General features: G+C 37.2%; 3 protein-coding genes across 11 annotated transcripts in view; 1 reads left to right on the plus strand and 2 right to left on the minus strand.

Moving 5' to 3' along the window:
* The window catches only part of LOC131683731 (flotillin-2), a 503,804-nt gene that overhangs the window by 381,256 nt on the left and 108,467 nt on the right, over positions 1 to 14,081 (plus strand). The window lies entirely within an intron of this gene.
* Positions 1 to 14,081, minus strand: part of LOC131683719 (glucose dehydrogenase [FAD, quinone]) — a 33,812-nt gene that overhangs the window by 17,110 nt on the left and 2,621 nt on the right. For 2 of the 4 annotated variants that reach the window (XM_058965957.1, XM_058965956.1), the window contains exon 1: positions 3,560 to 4,003. In XM_058965957.1, the coding sequence (XP_058821940.1) occupies positions 3,560 to 3,850 (291 nt within the window). In that variant the 5' untranslated portion in view covers positions 3,851 to 4,003. Of the gene's footprint in view, positions 1 to 65; positions 1,741 to 3,559; positions 4,050 to 14,081 lie in introns of those variants that run through there. The other 2 variants (XM_058965954.1, XM_058965955.1) reach the window with 2 other exon arrangements.
* LOC131683729 (alcohol dehydrogenase [acceptor]-like) lies at positions 1,747 to 3,553 on the minus strand. Its single transcript, XM_058965973.1, has one exon. It carries the CDS (start codon positions 3,341 to 3,343, stop codon positions 1,844 to 1,846), a length of 1,500 nt encoding a protein of 499 aa, XP_058821956.1. The 5' UTR covers positions 3,344 to 3,553; the 3' UTR covers positions 1,747 to 1,843.

Genomic DNA, 14,081 nt, shown 5'->3' on the forward strand with positions numbered 1-14,081 from the left:
AAAAAAAAATCTAAAATATGTTTCGCCCGATTGTGCAAGTGCACCTAAAATAAAGAACCATCCCGTTACATTTCCCGAGTATATTTTTCAATACATTTTTTTATTAATACAAAACAGTGATAGTAAACCCAATCACAACTCATCTTTACTGCCTACCATCGGCTGAACGGCAATTCCGTGGTCTTCCTTAATCATATCGGCTGCCTTTTCTCCAATCATCATCGTCGGTGCGTTGGTATTCCCACTGATAACGGCTGGCATTATGCTGGTATCTGCCACACGCAATCCCTGCACTCCTCGCACCCTAAGTCTGGGATCGACTACGGCTTCGGGGTCGGAATCCGGTCCCATTTTAGCCGTTCCAGCGGGATGATACAGGGTGGTAGCCATGTGTCGCACGTAGCACTCCCAGTATTGATCCGTGTCGTACGCCACTGCTGCACATCCTGGAATGTCGACACGAACCAACTCCGGTTCGGCGGATTTCAGTGCCGCTGAACTCATTATCTTTTGCTGGATTCGTATTCCTCCTATCATCGATTTCACGTCGTCTAAGTGATAAAGATAGCCTGTGTCTATAATTGGTTTATCCATGGGGTCGGTTGACCGTAGTTTTATTTTGCCCCATGATTTGGGATTCAACAGTACTACGTATATTCCAATCAGATCAGCTTGCTCTTCTGCTGCCAGTAAAGATTTCATGACAGCGTCCTCGTATCCGATCAATCCAACAATTTGTTCGGTACGTCCCGATTGTTTTCTGCCCATGAAATAATGATACTGGATATCCGGGAATGGATCTGTTGCGTTGACAGTATTTACAAACCCGGTCAATCCTGACAGACCATGGTTGGACAGAGGACCACTCCGTTTGGTCAGAAACTGGTAAAGATGGTCCACTAATTCTGTTTTCATATCAAACGGTGCAGCAGTGGAAGCATGCACTTTAAAGTATACTGGAACTACATTGTGGTCTTGAAGATTTTTTCCGACGCTTAGGCTGGAGATGGTGGTAATACTAAGTTTTTTGAGATCTTTTTCTCGTCCGATTCCGGACAACATCAAAAGTTGCGGTGTGTTGATCGCACCTCCCGACAAGATCACTTCTTTTCTGACTGTAGCCATCAGTTCGTCTTTTCCATTCACCACAAATTTGACACCACTCACGCTCTTATCCAGATTGAAAAGAACCCGTGTGGCGGTCGCATGCTTAATAATGTGTAAATTTGGTCTATCTTTAATTGAGGCCAAGAAAGCTTTCGCTGGACTGCATCGCGTTCCATTTACAATAGTACCCTGGAGCCGATTGAACCCGATATGAGTCTCAGCGTTCATGTCCAATACTTCCGGATATCCAGTCTCTTTCGCACCCTGGATCATCTGATCAACCAAGGGAGTATCTGTACGCAATGAATCCACCGTAAGATATCCGCCTTTGCCGTGGAACATTCCACCATTCGAATCAGCTATCAGCGGGTTCATGTTATTTTCCGATTTTTTAAAGTATTCTAGCACTTTCGACCAACCCCAACCAGTGTTACCTAGCTGTTCCCACTGGTCGTAGTCCCGTCTATTGCCTCGAATATAAACCATCACATTGATCGCTCCAGAACCACCCAGCAACTTTCCCCTCGGCCAAAAGCATCCGTTGGTCATACTTTTGCATGCCCTTTTCGATTTCTCTACTGTGTAGGCCCAGTCATAGGTAGAATTTTGCAGATAGAAGAATAATGGTACCAACTATAAGAAAAATCTAGGATAACCGAAGGTTACTTTAGAAGCTACAAAAAAGCATGTTATTCGACAATGAGACATAATGTTTAGATTGTTAGCAGCAACTTGTTCAAAGCTCTGAATGTTGCTGAAGCAGCCCGTGTGGCTGCCAATCCGACTTGATGAGATCAGCACCTTTTTCACCGATCATGATCGACGGTGCATTGGTATTACCACTCACAATATTCGGCATGATACTTGCATCAATCACTCGTAGTTGTTTTACACCCCTTACCCTCAGCCGAGGGTCTACCACGGCCTGTTTGTCACTATCCGGGCCCATCCTAGCTGTTCCAACGGGATGGTAGATGGTTGTTGAGAAATAGCTCACGTAGCATTTTAGGTATTCATCAGAATCACTTGAATGACGGTTACACTCGGGAATATCGAATGTCAGTTCAGTTGCTTTGTGTTTTCTTAAGGGAGCAGTTTGTAAAAATTTGCGTTGAAGTTTTAATCCATCTAATAGCTGCCGTGTATCATCCGGGTTTTCGAGAAAGTTGGCGAAAATTTTTACCTTGCTGAACGAATCTGAGTTAACTAGCTCCAGATGGCCCACTGATTTTGGGTTCAATAAAGTAACCCAAACAACAACAACGTCATGCGATTTACTAGCTTCGAAAATTGTCTTGTTGATTTCAGCTTCGTAGGACATTAGCTTGAGATACTGTAAAATGCGGAAATCATCGTTTTTATGAAAAAATAAATAGTGAAACTGTAGATTAGGATACTGGCTTTGTTCCTCATTGGTGTTGGTAAAAAGATTCAGATGCGTGCCACTAATTCCGGTTAGAATGCCCGATCGGTTTAACAAGTATTGAATATAGTTTTCTTTTATATCACTATTTACTTCTCCACTCGGTTCTAGTTTTAGGAAGTATGCCACAATGACGTGATCTTGTAAATTCTGTCCGACCGGTAAATCTGCAATGGATTTGATACCCATTTGCTTCAAGTGGTCTCTAGGCCCAATACCGGATAACATCAAAATCTGAGGAGTATTAATGGCCCCAGCTGAAAGAACTATTTCTCGTTTGGTAAATGCATTCACCAGTTTATTCGCCAGTTTGAACTGCACACCTTTCGCCAACAATCCCTCGAACACAATTTTGCTGACGTGTGCTCTTTTAATAACATGCAAGTTCGGCCTCTCGAGATTTAACAGAAAAGATTTTGCAGCACTCTGTCTAGTTGCGTTCACGATTGTTCCTTGAAGTTCCACGATGCCTATGGAATGGGCGCCATTTATATCCTTCAACTTTTTATATCCCATTTCAATAGCAGCATCCACGATCACTTTTACTAACGGTTCACTTGATTTAATGTTTTCAACTGCCAATTCACCGAACGTAGCATGAAATGCCGGTTCTTCAAAATCAACATTGTTTTCAGATTTTTTAAAATACGGTAACACCTCCTGCCAGCTCCATCCGTCGCATCCGTTCTCTGCCCACCCGTTGTAATCGCGATCATTTCCTCTCACATACAGCATGAAATTCATGGAACTGCAACCTCCCAACATTTTTCCTCGCGGCCAATAGCTTCCTCGGGGCATTGCTCTGCTAGCCATCTCCGACTGTTGTGCGTAGTATTGCCAATCGTGTGATGTGTTTTGAACATGCAAAAATAATCCTGGAACCTGTGTAAACGCAGAACATGTCCGCCACCATTAATGAAACCCATGTTGTTAGTATGTAGTGAGAGCCATGAAAAGTATGAAAAATGTTAGCACCTGTTAGTAGTTGCTTAGTGCATTAACTCAACAATCACAAAACTATCAAAATACCTCAGATTCGATGGGAGGATCCCCACCGGCCTCCAGCAGCAGGATTTTCCAATCCGGATTTTCGGACAACCGATTGGCGACCACGGAACCGGCCGATCCAGCACCGACTATTATGAAGTCATACTCTTCCAAACCTTGGGCCAAAGCCGTCGGGCCGTAGTCCTTGGGCCACATATCTGGTGGAGAAATGCTACACTGTGCCGCCATGATGGTTTGAATTAGCATCGCAAAAAGTTGATTGGCGGGACCCAAACTTTGTGCCGCGCACTGACTGTTGAGTAGTGCTTCCATGTTGCTTCGCTTGAACCAAGCGCGTACCGATCTGAAATCAAGGAACTTGATTAAAATCCTGCTCGCATATCAGCTGACCGGTGAATATTTAGATCGCCGGAAGGTAATCCACCTCGTTCGGTTTCCGCAGTCACTCTAAGGCGGTGGTGCAAATGGTATGAACATTTATAGAATCTAGGTATCATTAGGTTCGGGGTTGTTTACGTTTTGATAGCGACTCTCCTTAACTGTTTGCACTTGCCGAGAGGGTGACTAGGATTTGTGTAACTACGAGTGAATATTCATGGGTTTTGATGATGCTTCTACTGATTGCATGAGACGCCGAGTCATTCGATAGAGGAGAGTGGGGAGTTATTAATCGCGTCCATATCTACTATATTCTTGATGGTAAAATTTTTTGCAACTATTGTCAAATACCATTATTGAAAAATGCATTTTAATTGCTCTTGTAATTAAGGGGATGTGAGGGTTTCAGCGTGAAAAAAACACTTTTTTTGCGAATTTTGCGAAGCGAATTGATCAAAACTTTTGTACATTATAGTATATCATTTCAATAACATGTTGTAATTTTTCTATGCAAAAATATCGACAAACGAGCTTTGTCACCGAATCGTTTGTCGATATTATTGCATAGAAAAATTACAGCATGTTGTTGACATGATACACCATAATGTACAAAAGGTTTGATAAATTTGCGTCACGCAAAGTTCTAACAAAATCGCAAAAAAGTGTTTTTTTTCACGCTGAAACCTTTACCCCCCTCCCCCTTCATCATTCAAAAATTTAAAAAAAAAACATTTTTAATCCATTTGTGGTACTGGTGAGACTCGATTATCCAGGGATTCGTTTATCCGAGGACTCGATTTTCCGTCATTTGATTATACGGGTGTTTCAACAAAAAATCAAATTTCAACTAGAATCTCTGATTATAGTGCTAATTCGATCTGTGTAGTCGACAGAACTCTTTTTTTTGGGAATGGAGTTCTAAGATTATGCTCTTCTCAATTTTTGTTACACCTCAAAGAATGCTTATATTTGAATTATTGCGGGCAACGTGACAAAAAAAACAAAACTTGAAATCAAACTTCACGGATTGCTCATCTAAAGCCAATTATTGTGTCGATTTAACCACCTTTCGGTCCAAAATTTTACAAATTGTTAAAAAAAATTGCTTTTCTTCTGACCATATGTCTGGTACCGTTTGCACTAGAATCAATCAATTAATTGCTTTTTGAAGTAAATTTAAGGAATGTAGAAATAATACTAGTTTTTAACGGCAGTGTTGCCAAATGCGAAACTTTTTCAGTTTAAAATTAAAAGTGCATTTTTCTCGCAATACCATCCAATATATTAGATACTGCAAGCCTTTTTCGCACATAAAGTTGCATTATACCGAATGCGCTAGGTCGTTTTCTGGCACTCTCTTGGAATACTGATGATATCTCAGGATTCTATTTTGATCTTTTTCAGGATACTGATCGAAATCTTCTTAGCATTGAAATGAAATCTATCTCAGAATTTCGATTTATCCTTATCCGTATTTTTACGTTTTCTTGCTCTGAATTTTGATGCCGGATTCTAGAGAAAAGATCCTCAGAGGTGTGGAATCCTTCTCAAGATAAAAATCTACGGAAGATTATGATTTATTCAGGATACTGATAGAATCATGCTGATTAAATTTGATTTTCGTGTTTCGAATTCATCTCGCCAGTAACTAGGATTAATTTGGTGTCTAGTTGGACGATGTTTTTAAACACCTGGCATTATGCAACATTAATTCCCATAAGTAAAAATTGGATTAAACAAATTTGCACATGCTCGTTACTGACGAGATTAATTTTAAATAAAAATAACAAACTTAATTTATGTTAGGTCCTAATGCTCAAATTAGCTCAATCCAATACCCCTTTTAGGAAATAATATTTCATCATGCTGATATGTTCAACGAAATCATGTGTAAAATTCTGATGAATATCCTGCTAAGAGTTCCGACGGAATTTGACGCGATGTTACTCTTCTTCCATTATTCCCTTCAACATTGTGATGGAAGCCTGATCAAAATTTTGATGTTATCTGGTTCATGATTCCAATGAATTCTGCTCAGAATTCTAATGACATTTTTAACTCATTCATGTTCATGTTATTGACAAACAATCAGGTTTTTGAACAGCTTAAACATTTAGTTTGGAAATCATTCACATTTGTTGACATTGACATTTGTTCACAACAAGTAAGGGTAATAACTGGGACTATTACCTTTCATTTGAGCACTACTAGTTATAGCCAGGGAGGATTTCTGTTAACGGTTAAACATGAAAATTTGAAATATCTTTGTAGTCTGACAATATTATTGAAAAAGGATAAAACCTTCAAATTTAGAAAAAATTGGTCTGCCTTCGACTACGTTTTCTTGCAATTGGACTATTGTAAATATTCAACGAGAACTGTATTGAGCATCGGAAAGTAAAAGTTCAGCAGCTTCTAACACTGCGAAAATGCGCACCTTGTAGTATTTAGACGTCTATCACAAATACCAGCAACTTTAACAATCTACTCATCAGTGTAGTTATCCCTCCAAAACAAAACTATGTTAATATTTCCCCACTCTCCCTTACTCCATGGTTTGTTTTGGTATAAACACCGGTAGTTGTACCGATTCTTAGTAGATTCATTCAAGGGTGATGATCAAAACACAACTACACTAGCTTGTTCTTTTTATCGATATTATCGACGTTCTACAGCGTGCTGTTGATCAAATATTGGCACCGGAAATAATAACAAGCTAATGTGAATCAGTTACCTCAATCTGGTTTTAGTTTAAACTCCAATGAGATGAGATAATGTTTGCTTGGTACCAGCAAACACTAGTAATCCTACTCAACCAGATTGCTACTTCTACTTACTGAATGGAACAGGGACAACGTTACGGAGACCGTTACGTAGATGCTTAACAAATATTTGCATTCTGAGGGAGACGCAAAATTCAAATAATAATAGTGCAATGACTTTTTCATACTAAACAAATGCGCTTGACGTATTTGACGTATTACAAACAAACGACATACTATAACACTGATTGTTCCAGTTTTCGTTTGATAAGGCCCCGACCCTATTTTTCTAAAATGTACGCAAAACAAAATTTTAACGTTTTTTCTTAAGACCCTAACCAAAACTACCCGCACCAGTCACATAATCATATTAAGGCCATTTCAGTATTATTTTTATATTTATATTTCGTTCGCTGGTACCAGTGGTAATTTATGAACATTATTTAGTAAAAAACATGAAATTGTAATTTCAACTCAAAATCTAATAAAAAGATAGACAATTTTCCCATAAGAAGTGCACTTATCCATATTTTGGTTATTAAATATGGTCGCTATATGCATTTCTTACAGAAGTCTGGTCTCTAATATGAACATTTAGGATACTAGTCGATAAAAATGAATTGGAAATTCGCGTTTTTATTCAAAATACTGGGTGCTTATAACCATTTCCTGCCCAACTTTTTTCTAGTGCATATAAGGTCTCACAACAATTTTTCCTTGAAAACGGCAGAGTTACGAAACACGAAACATCTTTTTCTTAAAAATACGTGCTTTCCTCGCAGTGCTAAAAGCAGCTAAACTTCTACCATTCAATGTTCGATACAATTCTGGTAGAATATTTACAATAGTCCTGTTGCGTAGAAAACGTAGTCGAAGACTGTCCAAATTATTAGGTTTGAGCAGTTTTGAATAATATTTCAAAATAACGAAAACATACGATAATTCCATTTTTCGTCGTCAACGTAAACTGTCTCTGGCAGTACTGTTCCATCGGAATCCAATCAGACTAATTACAATAATTTTAGTTCTAGAGCTGATACTTGCAACGGTTAGTGTTCAAATGAAAGGCATTCGTCTAATTTAATAGCCTTATTTGTTTTTGTGACCAAATCTTGCATAAATCAAAAGTTATAGCTGTTTAAACATGTTATTGTTTATAACGGCATGTGGGTTAACTTGGGTTTTGTTGTTGCTCGAATTCAAAATTTTGGAACTTTTTGACCATTGTTTAGATTATTATAAACTAAGTTGGTGTCAAAAAAGTTTAAAAATCCCGATGCAATAAACAACAATTACACTGAAGTTTTTTTATGCGGGGGATACGTACCACATAAAAAAATCCGCATAAAAACGCATAACTTTGAAAATCTGCATTAAAAAACCGCATAACTTTGAAAATCCGCATAAAAAAAATCCGCATAACTTTGAAAATCCGCATAAAATAAAATCGCATAACTTTGAAAATCCGCATAAAAAACACATAAGGTGTGAAATATTTTTCAATATTAAGAGCCATAGTACTCAAGGAAGAGCAAGGATTTGAAGTAAGAAAGTTTAGAAAAAAGCGTGGAGTAGGGTCATATGAGCAAGCTTAGAGTTTCCCGGCTACTTAACTCTTTTTCTTCTGCAACGCAGGAGTCAGAATCTTTTGGCATTAAATGCGAATCACCTGAGTCTATGGCATGTCCAGACAAGCGTAAAGTCACTTAATGACTTATGCTGTCGGAACCGTGACTCCTTGGAATAGTAAGACTGACCTCGGCACCTAACCGACCAGCATCGAGATAACGATTTCGAGAGAAATTTCAACGTCGGGAAATTTCTCCGTCGGAGTAGACTAGGCCTACCGCCGGGGACTAATTCGAATAGATCGGGAAGTAGCTCCGGCAGATGCTCGTCAGGGCGCCTGACAACTGGAAGTCACACTCCACCCCGAATCGCAGGACCGACCTCGGCATCTGCCCGGGTAGTATCGGTTTCGGAAGATCTTCCACTGCCGGGGAACTCTTCGTCGGAGTAGGAAAGATCCACCGTCGGGAACTGCGCCGAGTAGCACCGAACGCGACAGACCCTGGTTGGGGCACCAGTGAACCGGAAACCACCCTCCAACAGGAATCGCCAGATCGACCACGGCATCCTGGTCAACGTAGAGAGGAAGGCATGTAGAATATCATGCCGTGCAGGACTGATATGGCGGTTACGAGACAAGCGAAATCTAGCACGACCAGCTAGACCTGGAATCAAGTGAAGTGCATTAACACGCCTCCTCCCAAAGTAGTCATTTCAAATGGAATCCGGGGGATCAGGCAAATGTCGGACTTCTTGGTGGAGTTTAGAGGAATAGAGAGTTATCTTCTCTGTTCAGAGTCCCTCACTCTGGCACACGATGGACGAAATCGGTAGTATGGTCTAACCTTTGAACGTGTGCCGGGTCGGCGTAAAAGCTTTATCACCAAGTAAAAAAATACACGCTCAGAGACTTTTTTTCCGATCTCGCCGAACTGGAACGAATGGGATAAGAGATTCGGCTCTGCGGGCCTCGGTTAAAAAGTTGAAATTCCGACCGATTATTATGGGAAAGGTAAAAAGGTATTCAGTCGTTTTCTGTTTTTATTTTCACTACATCAAGAATGCTTCTCATATCCTTAACCCAAAGACTAGTAATTTATAACCTAAAATAAAAATATCAACATTTTATGTCTTTTGTTTAAGCATGTGTATTCACGAGGATCTATCTTTCGATAAAAGTCGCTTCAGGTGATGCCCTAGAAATTAAAAGGATGCTGCATAAAAAGAATCGCATAACTTTGAAAATTCGCATAAAAACCGCATAACTTTGAAAATCCGCATTAAAAAAACCGCATAACTTTGAAAATCCGCATAAAAAACCGCATAACTTTGAAAATCCGCATAAAAAAACGCATAACTTTGAAAATCCGCATAAAAAAGTCGCATAAAAAAATCCGCATAAAAAAGACTTCAGTGTACGTTTTTCTAAATATTTTATCAAAATAAAACATTGTTACTTTACCAAAGCTGTGAAAATAACATTTTCAAGCAGTGCTTCATACCATCTACATTTTTCATCCGATTTTTGTGACCATTGGCCAAAATTTATGTAAAACTGATATATATGACATAAGATTCTTCTGTCCTTGATTTGTTATAAACTTTTAACTAGAAATATGAATTTTTTTTAAAAATGTCGAAAAATAGATTTTTTTAACTTTGGCCGCGTGTAATCATAATAAATTTACATTTGATCTACGTATATTATACCTTTTCATAAAAGGCACACCTTTCGATCTGTAAGTTGTTTGTTTCGGTCGGATCCTTTTTAGATATCGACAAATATCTAAAAAAAAGTACCCAAAACATCTTTTTCAAAAAAATCTCGACAATGCTTGCTTTCGCATTCATCGACCCAAAATTGACTTAGAAAACAACTTTCTTATTAACTTGTCGCGATTAGATTCTGGAAACATGAAAAATATTTTTTTCTGTACAAAAATTACAGCAGGTAAGTAAAAAAAACGTTTAAAAAAACTCGAATTTCTTTGAAAGAAAAATTGAGTATGTTTTTCGTATTCAAAATCCAAAATTAATCTAGAAAACACTTTTTCTCGCAACTTCATTCTTCTTTTAAGCTAGTGTAATCTTATTTAAGAACTACAGAGATATGTGAAAAACAGAACAATTTGTACTCGGTGCCTAATAACATCAACAGTTTTTATCGGATTTTCGTGATCCTAGGCTTAAAATTAACGAGAGAAGTTTGTCACATAAGATTTTAAAAGATTTTTTTTAGTAATTTTACAAAAAGTTACTTTTTTGACTTTGGTTGCTCTGAACCCTAATTTTTTGATATTCAATCCAAACATGTTATGAATTTTTGGAATGGGCACATCCAACACCTTTGGAATGGTGAATCGATTGTGTTAATCGGAAAATTTGTTCCTGAGGTATTGATCAATTACTGCAAAAAGTGCTCAAAAACACGTTTTTCAAAAAAAAAAAACATAAACGATTCTTTGAAATAGAAAATGGATATGATTTTCGTGTTCAGCGACCAAAAATTGACTTAAAAATACCTTTTTGCTTACTTTCATGCAATCACCCCAAAATTTGTAAACTAGTGTTATCAAGGTGGAATCGTGGCACTTAAAACTTACACCGCGTTTTTCTCGAAACCACTATTTTAAGCTGGTCAGAAAAGTAACTCGAACAGATAATTTTTGTTCGTTCCGAAATTTTCACAGTATTTTTTAAAGTACTTTGTTCAACGAATACGTGCGATTTTATTTCATCATGGCGTATTTTTAATAAGCAATTTTTTATGGAATTGTAACACATTTTCAGTGTTTTTTTCTATTAAAACGTGCGCCGATTCGCGAAAAATCAAAATTTCGGGAAAACATCCTACGTACGTACGTACGTGCTATCGTTTCAAGGAATCAAAAAATGTGGTTTTTGGGTTTAGGTCAAAAATTACGAGAGATAGATTTGGAAATGGAGAAAATACTGCGGCTGCGCCTACTTGAAAATCAATATAAATTCAATTTTTGAACCTCTCAACTAGTATCATAAATCGCATTTCATAGGATCTCGATTCGTCTCTTCATGAAGTCCAGAAAAATCTATGACTACTTTTCGTGCTCTACAGTGGTGTACCCCTTCAGTCATTCATTATAAAAAGCCTGTGTTAAACCTGTATGAACAACTATTAAATACAGCAACAAATAATACTATATGGATTACACATACCTGAATTTTATCGAAATGAAATGTAATTTAATATAGATTCAATTTGGCGTACCTCATGTGATGAGGTGCTACCGCAGAAACGAGGAACATGTCGAAAAGACAGTGTCAAACAGACAAAAATTAGAAAAGACACAACTATGTTTTGTTTGATTTATTATACGAAACCGGCGAAACGCCATAACCAATACCAAGAAACCGAAGCGACCCAAAGTCACCGGACGAAATAGCCCCTCACAAGTGAACCTGTAGTCAACTCGTTTGTCCAATTTACTAAAATTAGAATTATGTATTAGTATATTAACAGCGATGAGGCATATTAAAGCAGTCTTTATAATTTACAACCTTTGAAAGTACTTAAAAAACGAATTTGTAAAATTTGTCATTTGATGAAATCATTCTCGATGAAATAATCTATTCAGCGAAATGTCTTTAGATTAAATAATATTCCACTGCGCAAAACTGCAACTATACACATAATTGATTCAAAGAATCTAATTAAAGTAATTTATAAGAAAATCTCTTCTAAATTTCAGCGCCTTTAGAGTTCAAAATGGGCTGGTGATAAGTAAATGTCTTTATAATAATTATTATTATTGACATAAACTACAATTCTACGTCCATTTCCGTTTGAAAATATCGAATCCTTCATATTGCAAGCAACACTAAATTTTCGTTTTCTATTTTTTCCAGGTACTCAAACCAAGTTTTCTTCCTGCACATTATAGTATTTGCTCAGGTAAATGGAAATATGCCTTCTGTTCGGAAAAAATGTGTTCGTGGTGATTGTGCTTTACCTCAAATATTATGCAACTAGAAAACCCATGTGTTCCTCTTAACCCATCTGCTCCTGCCAGAATGACAAAAGTCATAAATTTTATTAATTTATTACATTTGCTTACTGCACACCGTATGTCAGTTAACACTTCGCAGTATTTTAACCCCACGCAAAAATGAATAAAAAAAAGTCTCATCACTTAATATAAAATGTTATGGTGGTTATCAGTTTGCAAACACTGTGAGCAACATTGATGACAGACGTTGATGTTGATTACAAGCTAAATTTTACACGAAGCAAGAAAAAATTTGTCATCCTTTTGCGTCTTGTTTATTTTGCATTTAACATCAATAGAACAGAACACAGTTTACTCGTGCATTTCTAATGTTCAGGAATTAGTTAGACCTGATCTGTGATGCAAAAAAAATACAGCATGCAAAATGTGCGATTGTACGTACTTTATCGATAAATTAGTGGCTCAGTTTCAGAAGCCCAACCAATAATACACATGAAATTGTTTTAATCTATGCTAAAATAGTGAAAGTTGCAAACAAGAGTACTACTGACCAATCACTACAAATTATATAATCCCGAAAATGGATACCTAACATATATTAAGGGGAACGGGCACGACCACTCTGTTTGTAGATTTTGGCTTAAAAAATTTTTTTTTAGAACAATACACAAATTTTACAAAATTTAATAAAAAAAAATGGTTTGCACCTTTAAGAGCTGAAGATGGCTCTTTGAATTCGGCTTTCAATCACAGAACATCTATTTTGCGAGATTAGTCAATGTTTCTAAAGGAGTAGGGGAGTCCGGGGCTAGTTGGCGTTTGGGGTAACTTAGCAGAGTTTCCGAATGTCCAATCTCTATTAGACAAAAAAGCCCCAAGTAGTGTGTGAAATAATTTACATCTGGACCAACCATATTTAACGTCAACCATTATAGTTAATTTATATATTTAATATATTTAATACATTGATCAAAAAATGAAGAAGCACCGAAAATGCTGTACTGAAAACAAAAAAAAACTGAGCGCAAATATGTTTGTCTAAAGACGACTTTGGGACCATTGTGCACTGTTTGGATGAAGAACGTATCTACATACGTATGAAAAACTAACTAAAATTGAGTTATTTCGATTCAATTTCGGGCTATCGTTGATTAGGATAAATTCAAGTAAACCACGTTTAAGGTAGTTTCCATTTAACCACGGCAAAAACCTTAGGATTAATATACTCAAATGTAAGTTGAATTTATCTAAGTTATAGTAAAGCTCAAACAACTCAAACGTAGGTACCTTATTCAACGGAAGAGAGCGACTTTGTCGAATTTGTCGTTTTGTTTTCGACAACACCAATTAGTTCGAATGAGATGCAAAACTCAAAACTACCTAAATTTAAGTTGACAGAACCTATTCTTTAAGTTGTGTTATTTTTCTCTGTAAATTACTATCCTACTGTTCGAAGTTTAGTAAGGGGCTGTTCACAAACCACATGGACTCTTATGAGGGACCGGGAGGGGTCTAGCAAAAGCCTACGTAGACTTTATGCAGTTTGTTGTCCTTCTTGAACTACTAATCAATAAAAGGTCCTTATGCGGGTCATATGTGTAAACCAATCTCTTAGAAAAAGAGTTATGTTACTTGATTGAAGCCTAGCAGTGTGTTTGCATTATTAATTTAATTTTTTCTGCTCTTTCGTCGATCAAATCCGTAAAACCATATAAATAAATAAAAATACACTATATACCTTTTTAAGAAAATAAGGACCGCTAAAATGATGCATCAATGTTCAGAAGAAATTTGTTGCGTCCATTTATTTATCGACGGTGTAACAGAAGTATTATGGATGGAGTCATG

This window comes from Topomyia yanbarensis, chromosome 2 (genome assembly GCF_030247195.1).
Source record: "Topomyia yanbarensis strain Yona2022 chromosome 2, ASM3024719v1, whole genome shotgun sequence".
In the NCBI taxonomy this organism is placed as follows: domain Eukaryota; kingdom Metazoa; phylum Arthropoda; class Insecta; order Diptera; family Culicidae; genus Topomyia; species Topomyia yanbarensis.